Below are 22,409 nucleotides of genomic sequence, written 5' to 3'. Positions count from 1 at the left end.
TTTCCATCTCTGCAAAATGGCTCTAGAAATAATAATCACGCAAAAAAAAAAAAAAAAAAAAAAAAGTAACTTCCTATGCGTCATTAAAATGATGTGATTCAGTTCGTCTGCTAGATTTTTCTAGGACTTTTTCTTCATCTACTCAGTACTTCTCCTTTCCTCTCCCTTTCCCCAATGTATGCTGTTTTTAATTGTATTTGAGATTATTTTTGGCCAGGTGGATGGTCTCAGGTGAGGCATGGTTGTGGGATTCTGGCTTTGGTCCGGAATTCAAACCACAGATCTATTCCTCTCTTTGTAACCCTCACCAAATCACTGCCTCTCTCTGAGCTTCAGATTCCTCTTCTCTAAATGAGGCTTTCCTAAAGAGAAGTGTAGGAAACTGCCCATTGCAGCCTTGTTGTGATAGCAGAGAACTGGAGGCAACCTAGAGACCCATCACCAGGGGAATGGATAAGAAAAATGTGATATATGTGTATAAGATGGACCACTAGAATGAATTAGATCTACATAAGGCAACATGGCTGGATCTCTCAAAAACAGAATGTTGAGTGAAAAAAGAAACAACAAGATTTATAGTACAATACTGTTTATGTAAATTAAAACACATAACAATACCATATATTTTCCACAATACACATATATGTAAATAAACACATGAACGGTGGATTGGAAGGACACACGTAAAATACACGCGAGGGGTTGCCTATGTGTGTGTGTGGGGGGATGGGATCAGGGATGGGTGATGAAGGGGACAAAATAAAATTAAAGACCAAAAGGGCTTCACATGGATCAATGATGATATAGTATGCCAAGAATTGAGGAGTGTGGTCAACTCAATTCTGTGCACCTGAGAGAATAAGTAAATAAATAGTAAAGTAATTCAGTGCCCAGGGAGCAGGCTGGCTGGGTAGACTCCCAGCCTTGGGTTCCCCCACCACACACACACACTGTGACATCCCTCCCTCCAAATTTAGTCAAAGCTACCAAAGTCCCAGCTGTGTACAGTGGATCCTTCAGAAGGGCTCCCATCCCAGAATGAGCAGCCCCTCCAGGAGCCATTACTTTGTGGGGGGGTGCATCTCCTAACCCCTTCAGTCCCCCCCCCAAGTTGGATCCCTAATTCCCAGTCCCCATTCTCCATGGTGGTCCAGTTTCAGGAACACCTTGTTTGGGTTTTGGAGAGGAGACTGATACAGGAGTTGGGAGTGGTACCTCGTGGCGCTAGGCTTTGGGAAGAGATGGGGTTCTCAAGTATCCTGTCCACTATGTTCAGAGCCTGGGCCTAGGGAGGAAGATCTGATGAGATGGGAGTCTATCCCCTTGCTACAGCCATATGCACGTTTTTCAAGTTCCATCCCTCCGACCACTCTACTTCCTGCTGCGGGCACATACTCTCGTTTGTTTCCTCTCAATTAGGTGCATATGTGTATGTGTGCACGCGCGTGCTATATATGTCTCCACATACTGGCATTTGCTCATATGTGTGTACCAGGCAGGGGTGCCACCCCACACAGTCACACAGACACACACTGTCTTATTCAATCATACCTCCCCACATGTGGTCACGCAGACAGGACACACAGGCACACACACAGACACACACACACATACACAGTCAGAAAGAGAAAACATCCAATATAGCATTGTTCATTTCAGTTTTCCATTTACAAAATCCAGTGGTGAATCCAGGCAGTTAGAAAAAAGAAATGGAGGAAAACCCTCCTAAATGTACCCTATCTACTCCCACCCCTTTGGACCCCCCACCCCACCTCCTGGAAAAGGCACCCCCATCACTATCACTGAGAGAACAGGTATCCCCCCACCCCTAGCCTCTCAGCCACTCTGGCCTGCCTTTCCAGGGCCACTCCACAACCAGGCTGATTAATATCTCTCCTGCCTAGAGTGCCCTCCTCATTCTTCTGGGGTCAAGGCTTCCCCAGTTCTGGGTCTGTATTTGGGGTAGAGCGGGAGCTTAGGAAAAAGGGTTAAGGGAAGAGAAAGAGGGAGTGGATAAATACAGATCCCCCCCTCCACCAGGAAATGAGAAGGGGACAGAGAACCTGGGCAAGACCAGGCAAAGGAGTGCCAGCTTGGCTCCCCAGTCCACAAGAACTGGCCTTGACCTTATACGAGAGTGGACCCTGCCCTAGGAGGGAGGCTGGGGCTCTCCCACCTAGACAATCTGGCTGCAGTCTGCTCCACATTGTGGGGAAGTAAGGGTGGAGGGAGGAACGGGGAGAAGGACTGTTCATGGGAAGGAAGTCAGGGGGCTGAGGGCACAGAAGACCAAGGGCTACCATGGAGGGGCTTGAGGCCCCTGAGGCTTGAGGAGGACAAAGAGGTCAGATAGGAATGGACTCAAGTCCACAGTGCCTTGGAGCTTATACCACTAGGAGATACCAAGGCCCCAAAATAATTTTCATCTTAGGGAGAGTAGCATGAACCCAGGAGACAATTCTGGGGTTGAATTCCGCTCTGACGCCAGGTTCTGGGATCCAGCTACTTTGGGGAGGTTGGCTCTCTCCCTATACTTCCCTGCGGGGCTGCTCCTGCCTGTATGGCACCCACATCAGCCCTGGTGGGGCTGGAGTGGATTTCCATCCTCAGGAAGAAGAGTTGGGGATCCCGGAGGCAGCTTGAGAGAATGCAGCCAAGCTCAGGTCTCTTCAGCTCCAGGCGTGCAGCTCATATCCTGCTCTTCACCTAGCTTGGGACATCCTGAGGCCCTTCTCCCTCCCCTCCTGGCTTCTCAAACAGATGCTCAAGAAACACTTGGGATGTCTGGACATGGTGGGAAGCAAGAGGAGACCGGGCTTGGGACCAGGGTTAGCCTAAAACAACATTGTACACAACATAGCAATTAAACATCCCTGCTCCCTAGGGACCCTGCACCCCCTTTGGTCCTTCCTGTCAACAGATCAATTCTCCCTAAACATCCAGGTCTTGCTAAAGGACTTGGAAGGAGAGGGTGTGTGGGAACAGAGGGGGCCAGAAAAGCTCTGGAAGTCTATTTTACAGGACAAAATTCCCCCTTCTGGACAATGTCAGAAGGAAAGACATTAAAGCAAGAAAGCCTGTCTCCTCAGCTGTTAGTAGAAAAACCTGCATATTCAGTTTTGTTTTCTTTTTCTGAACTGGAGAGAGAGCGAGAGCAAGAGCGAGAGAGAAAGAGAGAGAAGGAAAGAGAGGAGAGAGAGAAAAGGAGAGAGATTGTAGAAGTGGAAAAGGAGGCAGCGGAGACAGGCCCTAGAACTAGAAACACCTCTTTCCCAGTCCCCCATCCTGCGGGGCGGGGGGGGGGGGGCGGTATAGGCAAAGGTGCCTAGATTCTGGGTGGTTCAAGGGGCTGGGCTGGAGCTCAGAAAGAAAGGCTCCTGTGTGGGGCTCCAGCCCTCCCTTTCTGTTGGCCCCATCATGATGGCCATGACCTTCTCCCTGCCTGTCTGCCTACCAGCCTGCTTCACATGACACAGTAGGGTTCTCTGGGAGCCGGGGCACCTCCTGTGCCCCAGCAGGGGGCATGAGTCCTCAGGCACTTCTTGAGGTCCTTGTTGAGCAGGAAGCAGACGATCGGGTTGACGGCAGCCTGGGCGAAGCTCATCCAAACAGCGGTGGCCAGGTAACGGTGGGGCACGGTGCAAGCTTTCACAAACACTCGCCAGTAGCAGGCCACGATGTAAGGTGACCAGAGGAGCAGGAAGAGCAGTGTGATCGCGTAGAACATGCGGCCCAGCTGCTTTTCACCTTTGACCTCGTCCATGCCCAGCAGCCGCCGGCTGGCTGCATGCCCATTTTGCCGGATACCCAGCAGGGTTGGTGGCATGGGCCCACGGCCAAAGCCAGCGATCCAGTTGGCAGCAGCCTGGCCGGTGGCCCCAGGGCCATGGAATGTCCAGTTCTGGCTTATGGCTGGCACCATCTGCACTGGCTTCATCTTGCGGTGACGATACTCGAAGAGGAGCAGCTTACCATAGACAGCATGTGTGGCTGCCATGAGCACAGCCAACATAAGCATGAAGCCCAGTGTGTCATTGGCCTTGAAGTAGCGATGCTCAAAGATGCACTGGTCCTCCTCACGGATAAACTTGTAGGTGCCCACATCGAAGACGGGTGGGAAGGCCATGGCCACAGACAGGGTCCAGGCCATGCAGATGACAGCTGCACATGTCCAGAGCGTCATGCGTTTGGCGTAGAAGCGGTGGTGGGCGATGGCCATGTAGCGGGTGACACTGATACAGAACAGCATGAAGGCCGCATGGAAGCAAAAGAGCACAGCCATAAAGGCCACAATCTTGCAGCTGAGTGCACTGAAGGTCCACGAGGAGCCGTGGCGCACAGAAGCCAGCACAAAGGGGAAGCAGACAGCAGAGCGGATGCCGTCGGCCAGGCACAGGTCCAGCAGAAAGTAGTAAGGAGCCTTGTGCAGGGCACGCTCCTTGAGCACCAGCAGGGACAAGATGGCATTGCCCGCCAGGCTCACGCACATGATCAGTCCCAGCAGCACCAGCTTCACATAAGCTGATGCTGACGGTGGGGAGAGTGCGCCGCTCACCTCCTCAGGCTCCCCAGTGGTGTTGGCCATAATGAGGGGCAGGGGCTGCTCCCAGCCCTACGGAATCAGCCAGTTGGGGACTTCATGGGCGCCGGGGGACTCCATCAGTTGTCCTGCTGGGCTGTACCTGCAAATGGGGGTAATGAGGGAGACACAGGCACAGAGATGAGGGCAGAAGAGACAGAGAAAAACACATACACAGGGACAGAGAGTGAGAAAGGATAGAACAGAGACAGAAAATGGCGACAAATATATAAATGGATAGAAAATGAGACAGAAATGGAGGAGATGAGAAAGAATAAGAAGAGATAGAGAGAGACAGAACCAGAGATACAAGGAAAGGGGGAAAGAAGGTGCACGAAAGAGGGACAGAGAGGGAGAGAGACAAGGAGGGGGGAGGGAGGGAGGGAAGGAGAGAGGGGGGGGAGGGAGGGAGGGAGGGAGGGAGGGAGGGAGGGAGAGGAAGGGAGGGGAGGGGAGGGGAGAGAAAGGGAAGGGAAGGAATGGGAAGGGAAAGGAAAAGAGAAAACAGATGGAAAGGTGAGGAAGAAACAGAAAGGGCAGTGTTAGTGTGTCTACCCAGCCCCACCCGCCCACTTGCTTCCCAGCTGGTATCAGGCCCTGTCCCTGGCCCACTGCTGCTCCTACCCCCTCCTCTCTGGGTGAGGGCGCTTAATCTGTCAACATCCTTCGTTACCTGTTTCCTCCATTGGTGGGTCTGTGGGGCGGGGATGTTGGTGTGGCTCTTCTCCCTCTTTTCAAAGCCCTACAGTTATGTCCTTCAAACTTTTCTGACTGCCACCCATAGTAAGAAATATATTTTAAATCACAACCTGGTACACACAGAGACACACACACGTGCACACACAGCTGAACCAAAAGTTTCACAAAACAGTACTAAGTCTGTGTCTAATGTACCCCCATTAATTTCTACTCTATTTCATGTTATCTTTTTGTTATTTTGTTTGTAGCCATTCATTAAATAGGTTTCTTTATTCATGATCAGGAATGTGCTTAGCCTGCTCAAGGAAAAGCAGGAAAAGGAGTGTGCTTGGAATGGGGCAGGCGAGGGAGACAGTAGTAGAAGGTGAGGTCACAGAGGTGTCCAGGGCCAGGTGTCCAGGTCATGTAGTGCTGTGGACCTGACAAAGACTTAGGTTTTTATTTTAAGTGAGGTGGAGAGTATGTGTGAATATACAGATGTAGGTGTCATTGAAAAACTATTTATTATCTACTGTGTGCCAGGCACTGGAGATACAGCTGTGAACCAGACAAAGATCCCTGCTCTTGTGGAGTTGACATTCTAGATAATAAAGAAGGTACAGAGGTCAAGTATAGTTGGCCCGATGATGATAAGTTCCTAAAAATAAAAAAAGGAGGGAAAGGGGATAGGAAGTGTAGGGGTAAGGGAGGTGCAATTTTAGATGAAGTGGACAGGGAAGGCTTCACAGAGGTGTCATCTGAGCAAAGATGTGAAGGAGGTGAGACAGTTAGCCATGTAGGTATCTGGGAGAAGGGAAGTCCAGGTAGAGGGAACAGCCAGAGCAAAGGCCCTGAGGTGGGACCGCACATGGTGCCTTTGAGGAAGCACAAGGAGCCCACTGTTGGTGGAACCGAGTGAGCAAGAGGAAAGTGGTGAGGTCAGAAAGGTGGCAAGGCCAGATCACGTGGGCCATGGCGAAGACTCTGCCTTTTACTCTGAGTGAGACGGGAGCCATGGGAGGGTTGTGAGCAGAGGTGAGACGTGATATGACTCACGATTGAACAGGACCCCACTTGCTGCTGTGAGGAGCACAGACCATGGAGGTGAAGATGGTAGTAGGGAAACTATGTAGGAGGCTCCTGCAGTCACCCAGGTGAGAAATAAGAGCACCCTCATGCCCTTTACCCTACTTTATATCTTCTCCTAGAATTTATCTCTTCGAACACACTGTAGAATTTACTTTTAAAATCTAGTTTATTGTCTGCCTCTCCCTATAAGAACAAAAGCTCCACAGGGCAAGGCTTGGAGACTCATGCTCTCTCCTCTAGAAGAGTGGTGCATAGCACATCGTAGGCTCTCAGTCCAAAGCTGTGAATCAATTGGTTGAGGGACTAAATAAGCTGGTGGTGCAGGGAGGGCTGCCTTAGGCATCCAGGTAGGATTTGCTGAAAGAGCAGCCTGGGTAGTGCATGGCACCCTGAAGTCTCAGGGCCAGCGCCAGTAGGCCAAGAGAAATTGTTGGGACAGGAGATCAGGAGAAAGGGGGTTGGCGGGCCCCTTTCGGCTGGCCCCTCAAAGCCGATAGCTCCCACATAACTGTGGACCAGCTGACAGACAGCTACTGTGTGTAAATATGCACACACACGCATACACACTCCTTAGCCTTGAGGGAAAGCAGGGGGAAAGTGATAGAGACAAAGAGAAATTGAATGTAAGAGCAGAGAGAGACAGAGAAAGAAGAGTGTGGAAGGGAGGCAGGTGTGGGGGTGGGGAGAGAGAGAGAGAGAGAGAGAGAGAGAGAGAGAGAGAGAGAGAGAGAGAGAGAAAGCCTTACACACAGAGGAAGAGATAGAAATAGAGACAGAAAGGGGAAGAAGAGAAAAGGAGAGTGAGAAAAAAGAGACAGAGACAGAGAAACAGAGAGAGCAGGAGAGACAGAGAGGAGAAAGAGAAAAAAATAGACACAGAGAGCGAAACAGGGAGACAGAGATAGAGATAGATAGACAGACAGACAGACAGATATTGAAATATTGAAGTGGATAGACAGAAGGGGAGGGATAATGCCAGGAAAGAAAGAGAAAGATATAGAAAACTAGAGATGGGGGCGGGGGTGAGAGACGGATAAAGACGGGGCGGAGACAGAGGCATAGGCAGAGACAGAGAGAGGCAGAAATAAAGATGGAGACAGATGGAGACACAGAGAGACACACTAAGACCAAGAAGGTGGACAATGTGTAGCCCAGTCTTGGTGAAAACAAAAACAAACACTGAAACAAAACAAAGACCCAAACAACAATAGCAGCAAGCAAACAAAACTGGTGTTGCCTAGAAAGCTGGGGCGATTGTATAAATAAGTGAGAAGAAGGTTCTTCTGAGCAAAGACTGGCAGCCACAGCCTGGACCCATCAGAGGCTAAGGATGTGTGTGCATGCACGTAACACACCTGCTCGTGCCCAGCCACCCTTAGACACAGATACACAGATACCTGCACACTCACAGATACATAGCCTACTGCAATGGAGACCTGTGGACAGCAACCAGATCGCACATAGGGACATATCCTGAACACTGCCTCAGTCACACTGGCACACTGTACTCGGCCTAAACGCCAGTGCTTCGTCCTTAACAAAGGCGTTACCGCCCCCTAGGGGCCATTTTGGAAATTTGTAGGTCCATTTTTGGTTGTCACAATGCTGGGGTGTAGGGTGTCCTTCTAACATTTAGGGGTCCAGGGCGAGGGTTCCCACACAGCGCACACATGTCCCACAACCCCTAGGATTTTGGACTTGTAATGAACTGAACCTAGACTCTACCTCTATTTCACAGATAAATACAATTTCTCCCCTGCTTTTAATATACAGCAGGTCCCTGAATAATGTTTCATTCAATGTCGTTTAGTTATAAGTTAATGAGATGCTGTAGGAACTTAATTGTTGTTTATATCAATTAGCCTATTGCAAAACTGGTTTTATTATACATTGTTTTGCCACAGTTCTAAGAAACTATCGACGATGTTAAGCGAGGGCTTAAGGTATCCTGAACTATCCAGGAATGTGGCTTGTTATATAAGTCCACAGGAGACTGTACTTTGTTTTGTGGAGCACTTTCCTTCGGTTGTTCACTATTTCAGAAAAATCTCGCCCTTAGGCCTTTGCCTGTCACTTTCCTGCTCTGTCTGCAAGGGGCAGCTTCTGATTTTTCCCCTTCTCCTTAATCCACCTTTACTTATTATGTGACACGCCTCTAATTATTTCATTGAATCTCTTGGGGAGTGTCATGGCCAAGCATTTGCATACTGAAATACAAATTATTTTCTTACAAATCACTTTCCTTTTATTTCTTATTTATTTGTATTAGAGTTAATACAATATGGCTATTGTATAAAATACTATATGGGTTTTCTTTTGAAATTATATGTACAGAGAGGTTATATTATTTAAGAACTACATGTCTAGATAGTAAAGGGGTGTTACAAAATATGTTACATAAAAGAGGGTGCTGGATATAAGAGGATTGAGAATTACTCACATACAGACACACACATTTAAACATATACATGTGCAACGTCCCATACACTCAAAATTATAACTCCTAACACACACACACACACACACACACACACGTATATACAGGCAGAATTGCCCTCAGATACCCACAGATATATTTGCATGGAGGAAAAATAGGCAAGTAAAAAACTTCTCACATATACACACATGTACATACTCTAACACACACTAACACATAGAGACTGACTGATCCAAATCCTCTCACATCAATTAGTTGCACTCACCAACACAGATATGTACTCCTAGCACATGTACACACAGATACCCATTCATGGACACACTCACTTATGCAGAGAAGTATACCAACTCCAACACACACACGCCCCTTAGCAATATGCAAGCACAACCAAACACAAAGAGAAAAACTGTGTACACACAAACTTACTCACAATACACAGCTACACTTACTTGATATACACATCCTGCAACAGGTATACACCAAGAGACAACCTCGCACGTGTGCACAGACCAGCCAACTGCTGCACACACAGGTGGGAACATTCGCAGAGCTGTCTGGCTGGTGCCACAGCAGAGGGCCAGAGCAAGATGGGGCTGTAGGGGCCATGTGAAAAGGTGTTTGGACCTCTTCCTGTTGAAACATCCCAGATCGTATGATTATTACTTTGATTGCCACTTGGTCATCATCAGTGAGGTTTTTTGGTTTTCCCCATACATGTGCAATGTTTGTTTTACTTTTAATTTGATCTCATTCTTATTTTTCCACAATTTTTTTCTACAAAAATAGAAGAGTTGTGTGGTTGTTGCTGTTATTAGCATTATATGGGATTAGGGATCCAAACACTTCCTTATAAAAGAAACTTTTTTCTTCTAGAACCTTTGAAACATAAAAACGTAGAAAGAATCCTGTAATGAACCTCAGTGCACCCATTGCCCAGATTCACCAATGATCAACTCACAGGGCCTTGTTCCACCTATTACCTCATGCACTCCCCCCACTTCCAGAATATTCTGAAACATATCTATTATACCATTTCTTTCATAAGTATTTCAGTATTTCTAAAAGAACACTTTTAAAAACATTACAATAATACTATTTTTATTATTTCTTGGTTTATTTATCGATTTACTTGCTATTGGCTTTTAATACTAACAATAAGCCAAATCTGATTCTTGGTAGAATTTCATAATTAATTATTTTTTGTTTTTAAATAAAAATATTTGTCAATAAATGAATGAAGCCTGACTTTAGTTGAATTGAATTGATTCATTAAAGGGAAAGCTAGACCTTTATGGTTATTTCAGAGTGCTGCTTTCTTAAGAATGCAGAAGACTTACATTTTGTTTTTTGAAAAAAATCAATTTTCAGAAGTCACAAAGATGTGCTGACCCCTTCAATACTTTATATTCAAGTAGATTTACTTTTAAAGATGTTTTTCCTATCAAAATGGAGATTTTGATTAAAGCTGGAAAATCAGGAGACTCACAAGACAAACACAGTAGTCCCCACTCCCGCCATCCAAAAATGCAGGATGCCCCTAATTTAAGCAATTTAGGGACTGTCTCAAATTTGTATTTAGCTGCCCAATTAGTCATCCCTTCCTCAGCCTAAATGTCTGATTTGTGTGGAAAAGTTATCAAAAGAAACTTCATTTCCCAGTAGGCTATGTTGGCCAACCCATCACAAAACACTCTATCACACAGAGAAAGATTTCGACTTTTTAAAGCAACAGGAAGTGCAAATTAAGAAACCAGGCTTACTAATTAAATGGGTTGGAACATTCTTAGATGGAACTCAACCAGCTAGTGACAGGGTGTCATGATTAACAAGCAAAGCTAAGATGCCCTCCCCCCCCAGTAGAATCTCACATGTTAGCAGTCTCACAGGAAATTGTCCGCACTATATTTGAAGCCAATAAGGTAAAAAGAATAGGAAAGGGGCCATTTTCAATTATTGCTATTAAGAGACACAGTGACGACAGGTCAAAGGACATCAAGATGACACATTATTGCTGAATCAAAAGGGTTTTCATTTTATATTGATGCATATCTAGAAGTTGATTAACTGTGCTTAGTTCATAATATTACTCAGAAATCCCAAAGAGAAATGCAAGATGCTCCAAAATAAACTAAGGGTGAAATATTCAAAGTGATACATGAATATTTTGAAATATCATGGAAACTCGGCATAAGTCTGTGGATGCCACTGTTGTGATGGCAGGAACTTTATATCTAGAATTTGGTCTGAAAACACGTAGATTCATTCACTGAGGCGCCCTCACCATATAAAAGTTTGCCTGTAGGTCTAATTTCCACAGTAAATGATACTAGGTGAATTTAATTAAATCCAAGTCACTTCTCACCCGCATGTCAGCTTTCTGTGAAGCATTGAGATCAGTACACCCTTCTCTCTTGTTTTAAACCTAAGTATGTAAGAATTTTGTAAAACCTTTACAGGCTAAAAGAAAATTTTCAGCTTTTCTTTGTGAAAGATTTTCACTTTGCAGACTTGATGCTTACTGGTTTCAACAAATGGCTCTTTGAGCACATAAATAAAATTACATCAAAAATTTTAAAAACACTCAAAAATATATAAAAGTATACTGACAAGGTTTGTGGATTCGAAGCCAAAATTCAACTTAGAAGTGAGGTCAAGTATGGTTCCCTGGGTGATGTTTAGTTGGCATTAGAAGTTGAATACTAAAAAAGACTTATTAAGATGAATAGAGCAATGTCTGTGTCTACTTAGAGGAAAAGCATCATCATTATTTTAAAATACTCAAAATGAAATTTTTTTGTTGGATTAAAAATTCATGAGCATTTGTTACAAGAAATTTCAACATCACATTTAATTGAAAGAAAAGAAAGAGGCGTTAGATTTAAAGAAGGATCCCATCTTCGAAGCACAAAATTCAGACTACGAATTATTCAAGTTCTGCTTATTGATGAGAAAGGAGTTTTAACCAATAAAAAAAAAATACTCTTTGACCATTTGCTGCCACCTACTTATGTAAGCAGTTTCCTGTTGATGGTGACTACCAAGAGATAGAAGAGCTCATGTAGCTATTTCAAGTATAAAACCTGGGTCTCTGCCTGGCCATGGCAAGAACAAATGAGTTATAACAGGGAGGTGAAAAAGGGAGGCATGAACAAACAAACAGTCGTTCCACTTCTTTAGAAAGGTTGGTATGATGTGGAAGCACCAGCCATATTCAACACTAGAAACTACATCTGACACTTCAGAGAAACACAAATGGTACTTGATAACTCCAGTGCTCATGCTTTTGAGGTGAGTTTTGCTGACCTGCAGAACTATGCAGCTAACGTTTCATACATTAAAGCTAATTATTGAGGCCATTAGGGCAAACGGTGCCTGAACACCCTCCATGGAATGGATCTTACCTTCAACAACATGCCTTCCAAGATCAAGAAGTGGCAAGATGGAAGCTTATCTCCATGTCAAAACTAACAGTTCTTGCTTTATTTTTATTATTATGTTTTTAACAAAGAAACACAATAATTTGATGTAGAAAATCTATGCTCGGCACCGACTGATGTACCAAATCATGATGAAAATGACCATAAATGAATTAAATAAATAAATCAAGTCAGTCATGACCAAAAGCTAGGAGAAGTGGGCATGCAGTGGGCACCAAATCTGCATGAGTGAGTAAAAAAAGTTATGGTTCCAGAAGTGAGCTTAAGTGTGCTATGAAAAACTTCTGAAAAGATTTCATTTGAAAGTTGTATACAAATTCAATATTTAATAACTTCCCTAAAACTCTGCATTTTTGTTTTTCTTACCACAACTTGTATAATATAATGAAAATGTAAGGAATTCCTTTTCATCAAGCCCCAGTACCCCTAAATCATTTTCAGTTTACTCCAGTGTGCCACACACATATTTCACCTTCTCTGTGTGTTAAGTTATGAATGCCCTAACACATTCACATCTAGGCACACTGCATAGACACACTAGAACACACAGATACATATGTGCACACAGGCGCATGTGTACATGAAGATTCAAATTTGCACTCACATCTAGACTTATACCAGCTGATAAGTACAATCAGATGCATGCACACACACACACACACACACACACACACACACTTTCTCTTCTACATAGAAATAGGCACATGTGTAGGTGCCCACCTACCAGCAAATCATGCAAAGATATACAAAACACATACACATACACACACACACACCCTTCTACAGAAATACAGGCCTAGACAGAGACATATTCACCATTCACATGGGCACATGGAGACACATACACCTACAGATCAAATCATATGGACCTACATGCTATTAGACACAATCATGCATGCACGGATGTAAGAAATGACATTCAGACGTAGGGCAAGTCCTGCTCATATCCTACAGATCCATGCCCTCCCCCACCCTAGGCTCTTACACTAAGAGATTAAAACCTACTATGTTATACAAACTCTACCCTCGCACACACATACACTGGGTTTCCCCGAAAATAAGACCTAGCCGGCCCATCAGCTCTAATGTATCTTTTGGAGCAATAATTAAGATCCGGCATTATATTATATTATAATTATATGAGACCCCGTCTTATAGTAAAATAAGACCCGGCCTCATATTAATATTTGCTCCAAAAGATGCATTAGAGCTGATGGTCTGGCTAGGTCTTATTTTCGGGGAAACACGGTATATATGCATACTGTATATAAATCTGCCCTGGCACACATACATATACACACAGTACAGACATGCTTACACATACAGGCACATCGCTCGGGCTTACTGCTACACACACAGACGCAGGCAGGCATGTGGAGCAGAGCAGACTCATGCTTTTACTCCCACATAGCCACTGATGCTTATAAACACAGACAGACACAAACCCTCAGATGCACACACCCATTTATACCTACACATACATTCACACAATGCAGATACACACATATCCTACTACATGGCCAGATAGGCACAAATCTTTTACACACATATCATCACATATAAACCTGGATACCAACCTTCTTACATTTACAGACACTCACAACAGAGATTCACAAGCACACATTTACACCCTGACCCCTACAAACCTGTTTACATATCAGGTAAAAACACACTAGCGCATGCACATAGAAGCATGCTCACATATGCAGATGTACCAGCAATGCAGGTAATACCCGCACTCACATGGACACAACACTACTATAGATACAAGTGTGTGCACTCAGACACCCAGGTGAGTGTGCACTGGGAAATACACACTCAGGGCCAAACCCTCTCTATCAACCTCTTAGACACACACTTCCTTTCTCATACCCCCATGGTTTTATATACACGGTGAGACATATATAATTACAAACCCAGCTTTATGTACAAACACACTCTCACATACACACAGGATATGCTCATCCCTCACATATACATATGGATACAGCTAATGTAGCAAATATGCACATAAAAATTACCCCATTTACACTGGCAGGTGGACACATACTATTACTTACACGTCAGCACATGCAATAATTATAGTGCTAGGTAATACCATATATGGCACAGAGGACTCATTATGTGTCAGGCACTGTCCTAAGCACTTTTCAAATATTAACTCATCCAATCCTCACCCTATGAAATAGGTTGTATTACTACCCTTACTTTACAAATAAGAAACTGGGGCTTAGTTGAGGTTAGATGACTTGCCCAAAGCCACACAGCTAATAAATGGCAGAACTAGGATTCCAACCCAGAGCCTGGCTCCAGAGACCTTGCAGATCTAACTTATTCACATGTAGAAACACACTCACCTCATACACATATACAATACACACCACTCTAGCATAAGCACATGCACACACAAGCAGCATACCGACACACTCAGGTACAAACAGCCACACATACATAGGCACATACACAGACATGGATGTGCTCATCCGTACAGACACCCCAGCAGAGGTACAGATGTCCTACGAAAGATACATACATTCATACACTCACAATCACACACACACACCCAGACACACCCACACGATCAACACACAAAAACCCAGATACACCACCAACACATTCAGGTAAGTCCCCACTCACAGATACACCCGCGTGCTCAGATACTTTCCCCACCCAAATACACTAAAATACTCTCACACAACTAACCAGATGAGCACACAGCCCCACCTAGATACACTCACACACCCTGAACAGATTCAGCTATACACACTCTCTTTTACACACCACCCAGATAACACCATCTCTCTCACATACACCATCCAGAGAGAACCCCACACATCCTACTTAGATACACCCACTCATTCACCCCAACTCAGGTAGGTGCACATTCTCTTTCTCACACGCACTATTCAGATACACCCACTTTCATATACACACCCAATACTGACACAGCCACACTCTCACACACATCCCATCGAAACACCCCCATCCCCATAAACACACACCTCAAATATACCTACACTTACAGGCACTCCACCCAGATACAGGCACATTTATGCAAACTCCCCACTCAGTATGCTCACACCCTCACATAACATTAAGATACACTCAAACTCACCCTCCCAACCGAGAGCCCTCATACCCAACCCAGGCACCTTACAATGTCTCACACACAGTATCAAGACACACCCACAATGACACACACACCATTCAAAGACACTACATTTACACAATCCTACCCAGATACTCATGCTCACAAATTCCAAACCTAAATACATCCCCACACACAGATACCCACCTACACATAATCCTGAGACACTCACTCACATACAAATCCTATTCATATACACTCACACTTTTCCATGTTCTCTCTCTCTCTCTCTCTCTCTCTCTCTCTCACACACACTCTCACGTACAACCCTCCACATCCACAATGCCCTCCAATTATATACACATTTACATACACCCCTACCCTCACCAATATGTGCCCAAATTCTCTCTCTGACACACACACAGCATCTAGATATACTCCATCATACACTTCCATTGCCTAGATACATTTGTGCTCTCACCCACCTACAAACTATCCAGATATACCCCACACTTGAATGCCCTCCACCCCAATATACCCATATTCTCTCACACACATACTCTACCCAGAAACACCTTCATCCTCTCTTACACACACAACACAGATACATCTACACTATCAAACACATACATCATCCAGATACCCGCCCACTCTCTCTTGCACCATCCAGATACGCCCATACCCATATATCCCTCAAATATAAACATCCTCACACATATTCCCACACAGCCACACCCTATGTCTCACTCATACCATCCTCCATCCAAATAGGCTGATGCTCTCATAGTACCTCACAAACACACCATGTACACACACCCACATTCACACTCATCCTTCCCAAATATAGGTTTCCCCTGCTATCCAAAAGTAGAGTGCTCCTATGAAATGGTGTAAAGGGAAGCGTATCCCCCTGCTGTCTGAAACTTCAGGTTACGCCGCTTGGCTTTTACGAAAAAGCCATTACCTTACCAATGTAGGTCTTTTGTGAAAGGGTAGTGACTTAAGGTGAACTTTTAGAAAGTGGGGGATACCTGTATACCCAAATGTCTCATATACACCCTAGCCAGAAACACCGAGGCTCTCTTCCATACATACAATCCAGATCCCTTCTCTCTCTCTCTCTCTCTCTCTCTCTCTCTCTCTCTCTCTCTCTCTGTCTCTCTCTCTGTCTCTGTCTCTCTCTCTCTCCAAATATAGCAGCCAACCCCTACACACACACACACACTGCTCTTCCCAGATATACCTTCACTTATACATTCACATCTAGATTTCTGTCTGGATGGCATAATTTGGGTGCTCTCTGTGAAAATCATTTACCAACCCTACACACCATACAATGCCATTTTGTCCTGGGCCTTTGATGGTGGGGTGGTGGGAAGGGAGGTCTTTGTGTTTCAAGAAATTCTTTTCTAAAGAGGTCATAGACCCCCTTCCCTAGTAGGACATCGGTCATGATTGGTTCCTACTTCTTTTATTTTATTTATTTTTTAATTTTATATTTTTCTTTATTTTTATTATTTTTTCAATTACAGTTGACATTCAATATTGTATTAGTTTCAGGTGTACAGCATAGTGCTTAGATATTTATATAACCTATGAAGTGATCCCTCCGATAAGTCTACCACCACGATACTTAGTTACTACAATATTATTGGTTTCTACTTCTTGAGTATGAATGATGACAGGAATTATCCTGAGATCCCCACAAAAACCCAGCACATGGTGAAGGCCAGAGAGGCCCCAGAAGGGGGTCATGGATTGCTCAGGTGTTAGAGCTTGCTATTCTGTTGGATGTCTACACAATTAGAACCAGACATGGTCTAGCAGAGTGCCACTGACCCTCAGACATGCACATAAACATGATGGGGTACACAGAGCATCACACAAATTCGTAAGTACCCTCCTTATTATCCTATTAGTCATAGGGCCTATCTGCCCAGGCTCAAGGCCAAGTAGATCTCTTTCTCATGCACATACCATCAGAGGGGCACATGCACAAATAGCTAAATTCATCCCTACACGTAGACACACAGCAATGCACACTCACACTGCACTTGGTCCCACATGTGCACATTTATTTACTCTCAATCATAGGCACACATGCATGGCACACATTCACATGACATAATGCCCATGAAGGACATATATTCACTCACAAACACAGGTATACACACAAGCATACTTACACATGGCCACAGACAGGCAGATTCTGTATTGTACCCAACGAGACAAGGCACAAACATGACACACAGAGATGAGCTCCCAAATGTGTACACACACCCTCCCAGACATGACCACATAAACATATTCACATATACTCACACATGGATGTACTCACACATATAAACACCCAGATGTGCACATGCTTGTCAATGAGATGATACATTCACATAGAGACAGTCTAACGCACATAGACTCACACACACAACTGGGCACGTACACCTATGAGCATAATCACGTGCACATAGGCGTGTACAGCATCACTCCTCTATGTATACAATCAGACATGGAGACACAAATGTACTTACAAAACACACACAATCAGTCAGATATGCACACAATGTACATTCTCACATGTTCATACACCCATATGAGAAGCTGTGCAAACAAAAGAAGATTCATTTACACTTACATTACCAGACAGACTTGACACAAAGATATGTTTGCACACATGCACACATAGAAGAACAGTCACATAGTCTCACATACTTGTACATCCGCACAAGAAGCATTGATAAAACTCATCACAGAGACATGCAAAGATATCCTTACACATACAAACACACACTTATAGGCCAAGAGTGGCATGCACATACATTCATTTACACTGTTCCACAACATACGTGCCAGAACAAACAATGGTATATATACACTACACACATACGCAAATAATTAGAACTGTACAAACTGGTACAGTCACATATCTGTACATTCAGACAGGCACACACACAGGCATATTCACAGATACGCTAAGATGCGTGTGAACACACAGAAAATATACAGATATGTTCATTCAAATGCATAGCCAGATGTTAACACATACTAGCATATACACAATGTACACATTCAGTCACTCACATATCCACATTCACACTCAGAAATTCAAACAAAATACATGAGACATGTGCACTCAAGTATTATGAAATGTAGTTACTCACACATACCACAATCAGACATGCACTCACACATAACAGTGTACCCACAAACACAATTAGACATATACACAAATGCATCCATCCACCTACACATGCAGCCTTTTGAGCATATATATGCATACAGGCATACATCTCCCCAGCCATACCTGTATACATAATCAGATGTGCACACGTAGGCATACCCACAAAATGTATTTTTATACACAAAATATGTATTCACACACTCTCCTTTACCCACACTATTAGTTCTCCTTATATTAGTGTGACCACCTACAGTAACATTTCCCCAATCAGATGTAGATCCATAGGTCTGTCTACAGACAAAATGTACTCAAACATGCATACACAGAAAGATACATAATTCAAAATGCTGGAGAATCCACATGGACAGTCACACACAAGCCTACTAATACATATATGTGACAGACATACCCACATAGAAACATATTCATATGCACATACCCTGCCCTACACTCATGGACATGCAATGTGCCCTTATACTCACAAACATACCATTTAGATGCACTTACACACATATGCACACATAAGCACACACAAATATACACAATCAGATACAACTAGGTATTCACATAACTGGATATGCATACCCAGGCATTCTGAAACCCTCATACTCATACATATACAATCAGCCATGCACACTCAAAGACAAATTGATACCACACACAAATATAACCATTAAACAGTCCTATTGACTCAGAGAAACACATCCTCATTCAGGCTCAGAATCAAACATGCTCATTTGCTCAACCGGACAGACATGCAAAGTCATACCCACTCCCCTATATACACACAAGCCTACCCAAACACCCCCACACTTGCATTCACCATCACATGGCCTGCTCACACACACAGGCTCATACACATCCACAGTGCCCATGAACAGACACACACACACACACACAGACATACACGCAGACTACACACACAGCCACATGTTTTCAGTTGCACATATACACCCACGCTGAGGGCCAGATGCCTCTGGACCACAGGCTGGGTCCTTTCCCTTCCGCACCAAATGCTTCTTCAGAAAAGTCTACTCTAAACCCCCAAACCCTACCCCTGTCTGCCCTTCTTCCTCGTCCCAGGCCTTAAGGACCTTTTTCCAGCCACCAACCCCTGACCCAGTGTTCCACCAAATCTCCACAGCCCAGGCTCTAGGTTAGCAACTCCCTGGGACCCGACCCCCACAGGTCTGGTTGCTGCATGGGCCACACCCCAGCTCTACCCAAAGCCCTGCCATCTCAGAGGCTTCAGCCTTGTCTCTAGGCCCTGCCAACCACTGACCACAGGCCAAACTCTTGCCAAGTCTCCCCTCAACATGGAGAGGCATACATCACCAGGACCAGGAATGCTGCAGGCTGCAAGCCAGGCTTCAGCTAGCTCACAGAGGGTGGGGGCAAGCCTCTGTGTGTGTGTGTGTGTGTGTGTGTGTGTGTGTGTGTGTGTGTGTATGTGTGTGTGTGTGCGCACACACACACAGACAGGGGCAAGTATAGGAAAAGGAGCCTAGAGTGGGGTGGGCGCGTGAAGCTCTGCCCACAGCCACCACTTATCACTCCCTACAAAGGAGAAGTAACAACACAGAGCTGCTCCCATCTCCCCTTTGCTAACCCCCGCCCCCACCCATTTGCCTACCTACTGTCCTCCCCATCTCGGCCAAGACCCTGGAGAAGAGGGATCAGTCCCTCCCCCCAATAATCAATAAAAATATTAATCACGAATAATCAGCAACAATATTGACCATGAGATTTTGCGGACATTGCTTTAGGGCCACTTCCATGCACATTCTTTATTTACATGCACCAACTCATTTAGTCACTACACACACCCATTATGAAAGTCTCTTTGACAGATGGGAAAACTGAGGTTTAGGAAGTGGCCTGCTATCACTAAAGTTGCAGAGCTAGTAGTTGGGGGAAGTGTCCCTGGAGAATCCATGTTCTCCATGTACCAGGCTTTCTTGCCCCTCCAGTCATAGGGACTACTGGCCACCATGCACAAAGCCATAAGATTGGGGGTGTCCCCCACACAACATGGATCTCTGAGACAGAGATAGATAGATGGAGGCTGGGGCCCACACTGTGGGGATGACCATGTTGTGTCTGGCCCCTGCAGGTTGTTGTGTGACACAGTCCTTGACCCCACAGAGCCATCAGGCAGCCTAGGGCCTAGAAATGCTCCCCACCCCCACCTCACCTTCCTTTTAGCCCTACAGTGGCTTCCTCCCCCTAGCTGGGAATCACAGCAATATCTTCAGTGGTGAGTGAGCAAAAGTCTGCTACCTGTGGGGAGAGGCAGGGGAGGGAAGGAAGGAAGGAAAGAAGGAAGGAAGGAAGGAAAAAAGGAAGGAAAGAAGGAAGGAAGGAAGGAAAGAAGGAAGGGAAGAGGAAGGGAGGAAAGAAATAAAGAAGGGAGGAAGGGAGGGAGGGAGGGAGGGAGGGGAGAAAGAAAAAAGGAGTCGGGGTGGTCTGGGCTAGGAGCAGCTTCTCTGTCATGTCTACCCACCTACCTGTTCATACACACAGACAGACACAAACATACACCCTGCATGCAAGCCAAGGAACCTGGAGGAGAGTGGAGGAGGAAGAGGAGGCAGCTGCAGGAGGCTGAGCCTGCCCAGGGTGCAGGCATTGTGAGGGGAGCATGGCTGGCTCCCAGGCATGCCTTCCACAGCTAGCACACAAGGAAATATTAACAGCCTCGCAACCATAATGATAAAAACAGACCCTGTGTGGGGAAACAGGTGGTGGTTCCCTTTCTCATGGGACATTTGGGATTGGGAAAGATGGAGATGGCTAGTGGACTCTCTAGGTGCACCCAAGTAGCCCTTGTGATGGAGGGGAGCAGAGAGAGAGAGAGGGAGAGAGAGAGAGAGAGAGAGAGAGAGAGAGAGAGAGAGACACTAAGAGTCACAGAGAGACAGAGTATGGCAGTGATGGAGACTCTGAAATCTGTGTGGGGAGACAGAAGAGAAGTCCCACCCCACCCCCATCCTTGGTAGAGATATGCTGACTACTTACCTGGGCTCTTTCAGCAGGGCTGTCTTGGAGTCCAGGGAGGGAGCTCAAGCTGTCTCACCCAGGAGAAATCACAGCCCAGGCCACATTGTGGGGCCCTCAGTGATCTGGCGGCCACTGACACTCCTGCTTCTGTTGCCGTGGATACAGCTGGGCTGGTCTAAATCGCAGACATCAGGGGAAGCAGGCACCGGAGGGGTGCACTGGGCAGGGCCGGGAATATTGGGGAACACCAGGTGGGCAGCACACAGCCTTGGGGTGCCCAGCTAGCTGGCAGGTGGAGGTCCGGGCAGGTGCTTCCTCCACTACACACTCCCATCCCCATTTTCATGCCACCGCCAAGCTGGGAGGGGGGCCAGCGCTGGCCCCTGCTACTCGTCTGCCCGCCTGGCTGCCGGTCCCTCCCTCCCCCCACCCCCTGTCTGCCTGCTGGCCGCCGCCTTTTGTCCTCAGAAGACACGGTCCCCGCGGGGCCTCTGCCAAGCCTCTAGCAGATGCTCAGGGTTCGGGGCTCCTCCCTGGGAGCACTCGGGCCATGGCCTGGGAGAGCCCCGGGCTGAGGGGCCTCTCATCCAGGCTCAGCCCGCTCCCTAGGCCTGGAGGGGATGGGGAAGACGTGAAGGTCCACAGCCAGAGGCAGCAGCAGAGGTGGTGTTAGGGAGGGGATGGACGCCAGAAAGAGGGGGTGGGGTGGAGAGAGAGGCTGGCCTGATAGCTGTGTCCCGGGTTTTAGATCCGGGTTGAGGAGGGTGGCTCAGAGCATCCGAGGGGGGGTCCTGATGCAAAACGGGGGCACCACAGACCTGCTAGAGGGACCCTCCAGGCTTGGGAACCACTGCAGCTCACACAAATCCAGGTCCCAAGATGCTGGGGACACTCAGCCTGGATGAGGCATCAGCTGAGAGCCC

At 45.9% G+C, this 22,409-nt stretch overlaps 1 protein-coding gene across 1 annotated transcript; it reads right to left on the bottom strand.

Moving 5' to 3' along the window:
- Window positions 1-572: 572 nt before the first annotated feature.
- On the bottom strand, window positions 573-22,177 carry GPR173 (G protein-coupled receptor 173). Its single transcript, XM_019717702.2, has 2 exons — window positions 21,505-22,177; window positions 573-4,682 (listed from the first exon to the last, which is right to left on the bottom strand). The coding sequence occupies exon 2, from the start codon at window positions 4,583-4,585 to the stop codon at window positions 3,464-3,466; it is 1,122 nt and encodes a 373-aa protein (XP_019573261.1). The 5' UTR covers window positions 4,586-4,682; window positions 21,505-22,177; the 3' UTR covers window positions 573-3,463.
- Between the last annotated feature and the right edge of the window lie 232 nt (window positions 22,178-22,409).

The sequence above is a fragment of the Rhinolophus sinicus genome, chromosome X (genome assembly GCF_036562045.2).
Source record: "Rhinolophus sinicus isolate RSC01 chromosome X, ASM3656204v1, whole genome shotgun sequence".
Taxonomy (NCBI): domain Eukaryota; kingdom Metazoa; phylum Chordata; class Mammalia; order Chiroptera; family Rhinolophidae; genus Rhinolophus; species Rhinolophus sinicus.
This window is presented reverse-complemented; position numbering and strand designations above follow the sequence as displayed.

What these genes read in the sequence shown, in the direction of transcription:
- GPR173 (XM_019717702.2), bottom strand. Translation starts at nt 4,585, where the DNA reads ATGGCCAACACCACTGGGGAGCCTGAGGAGGTGAGCGGCGCACTCTCC.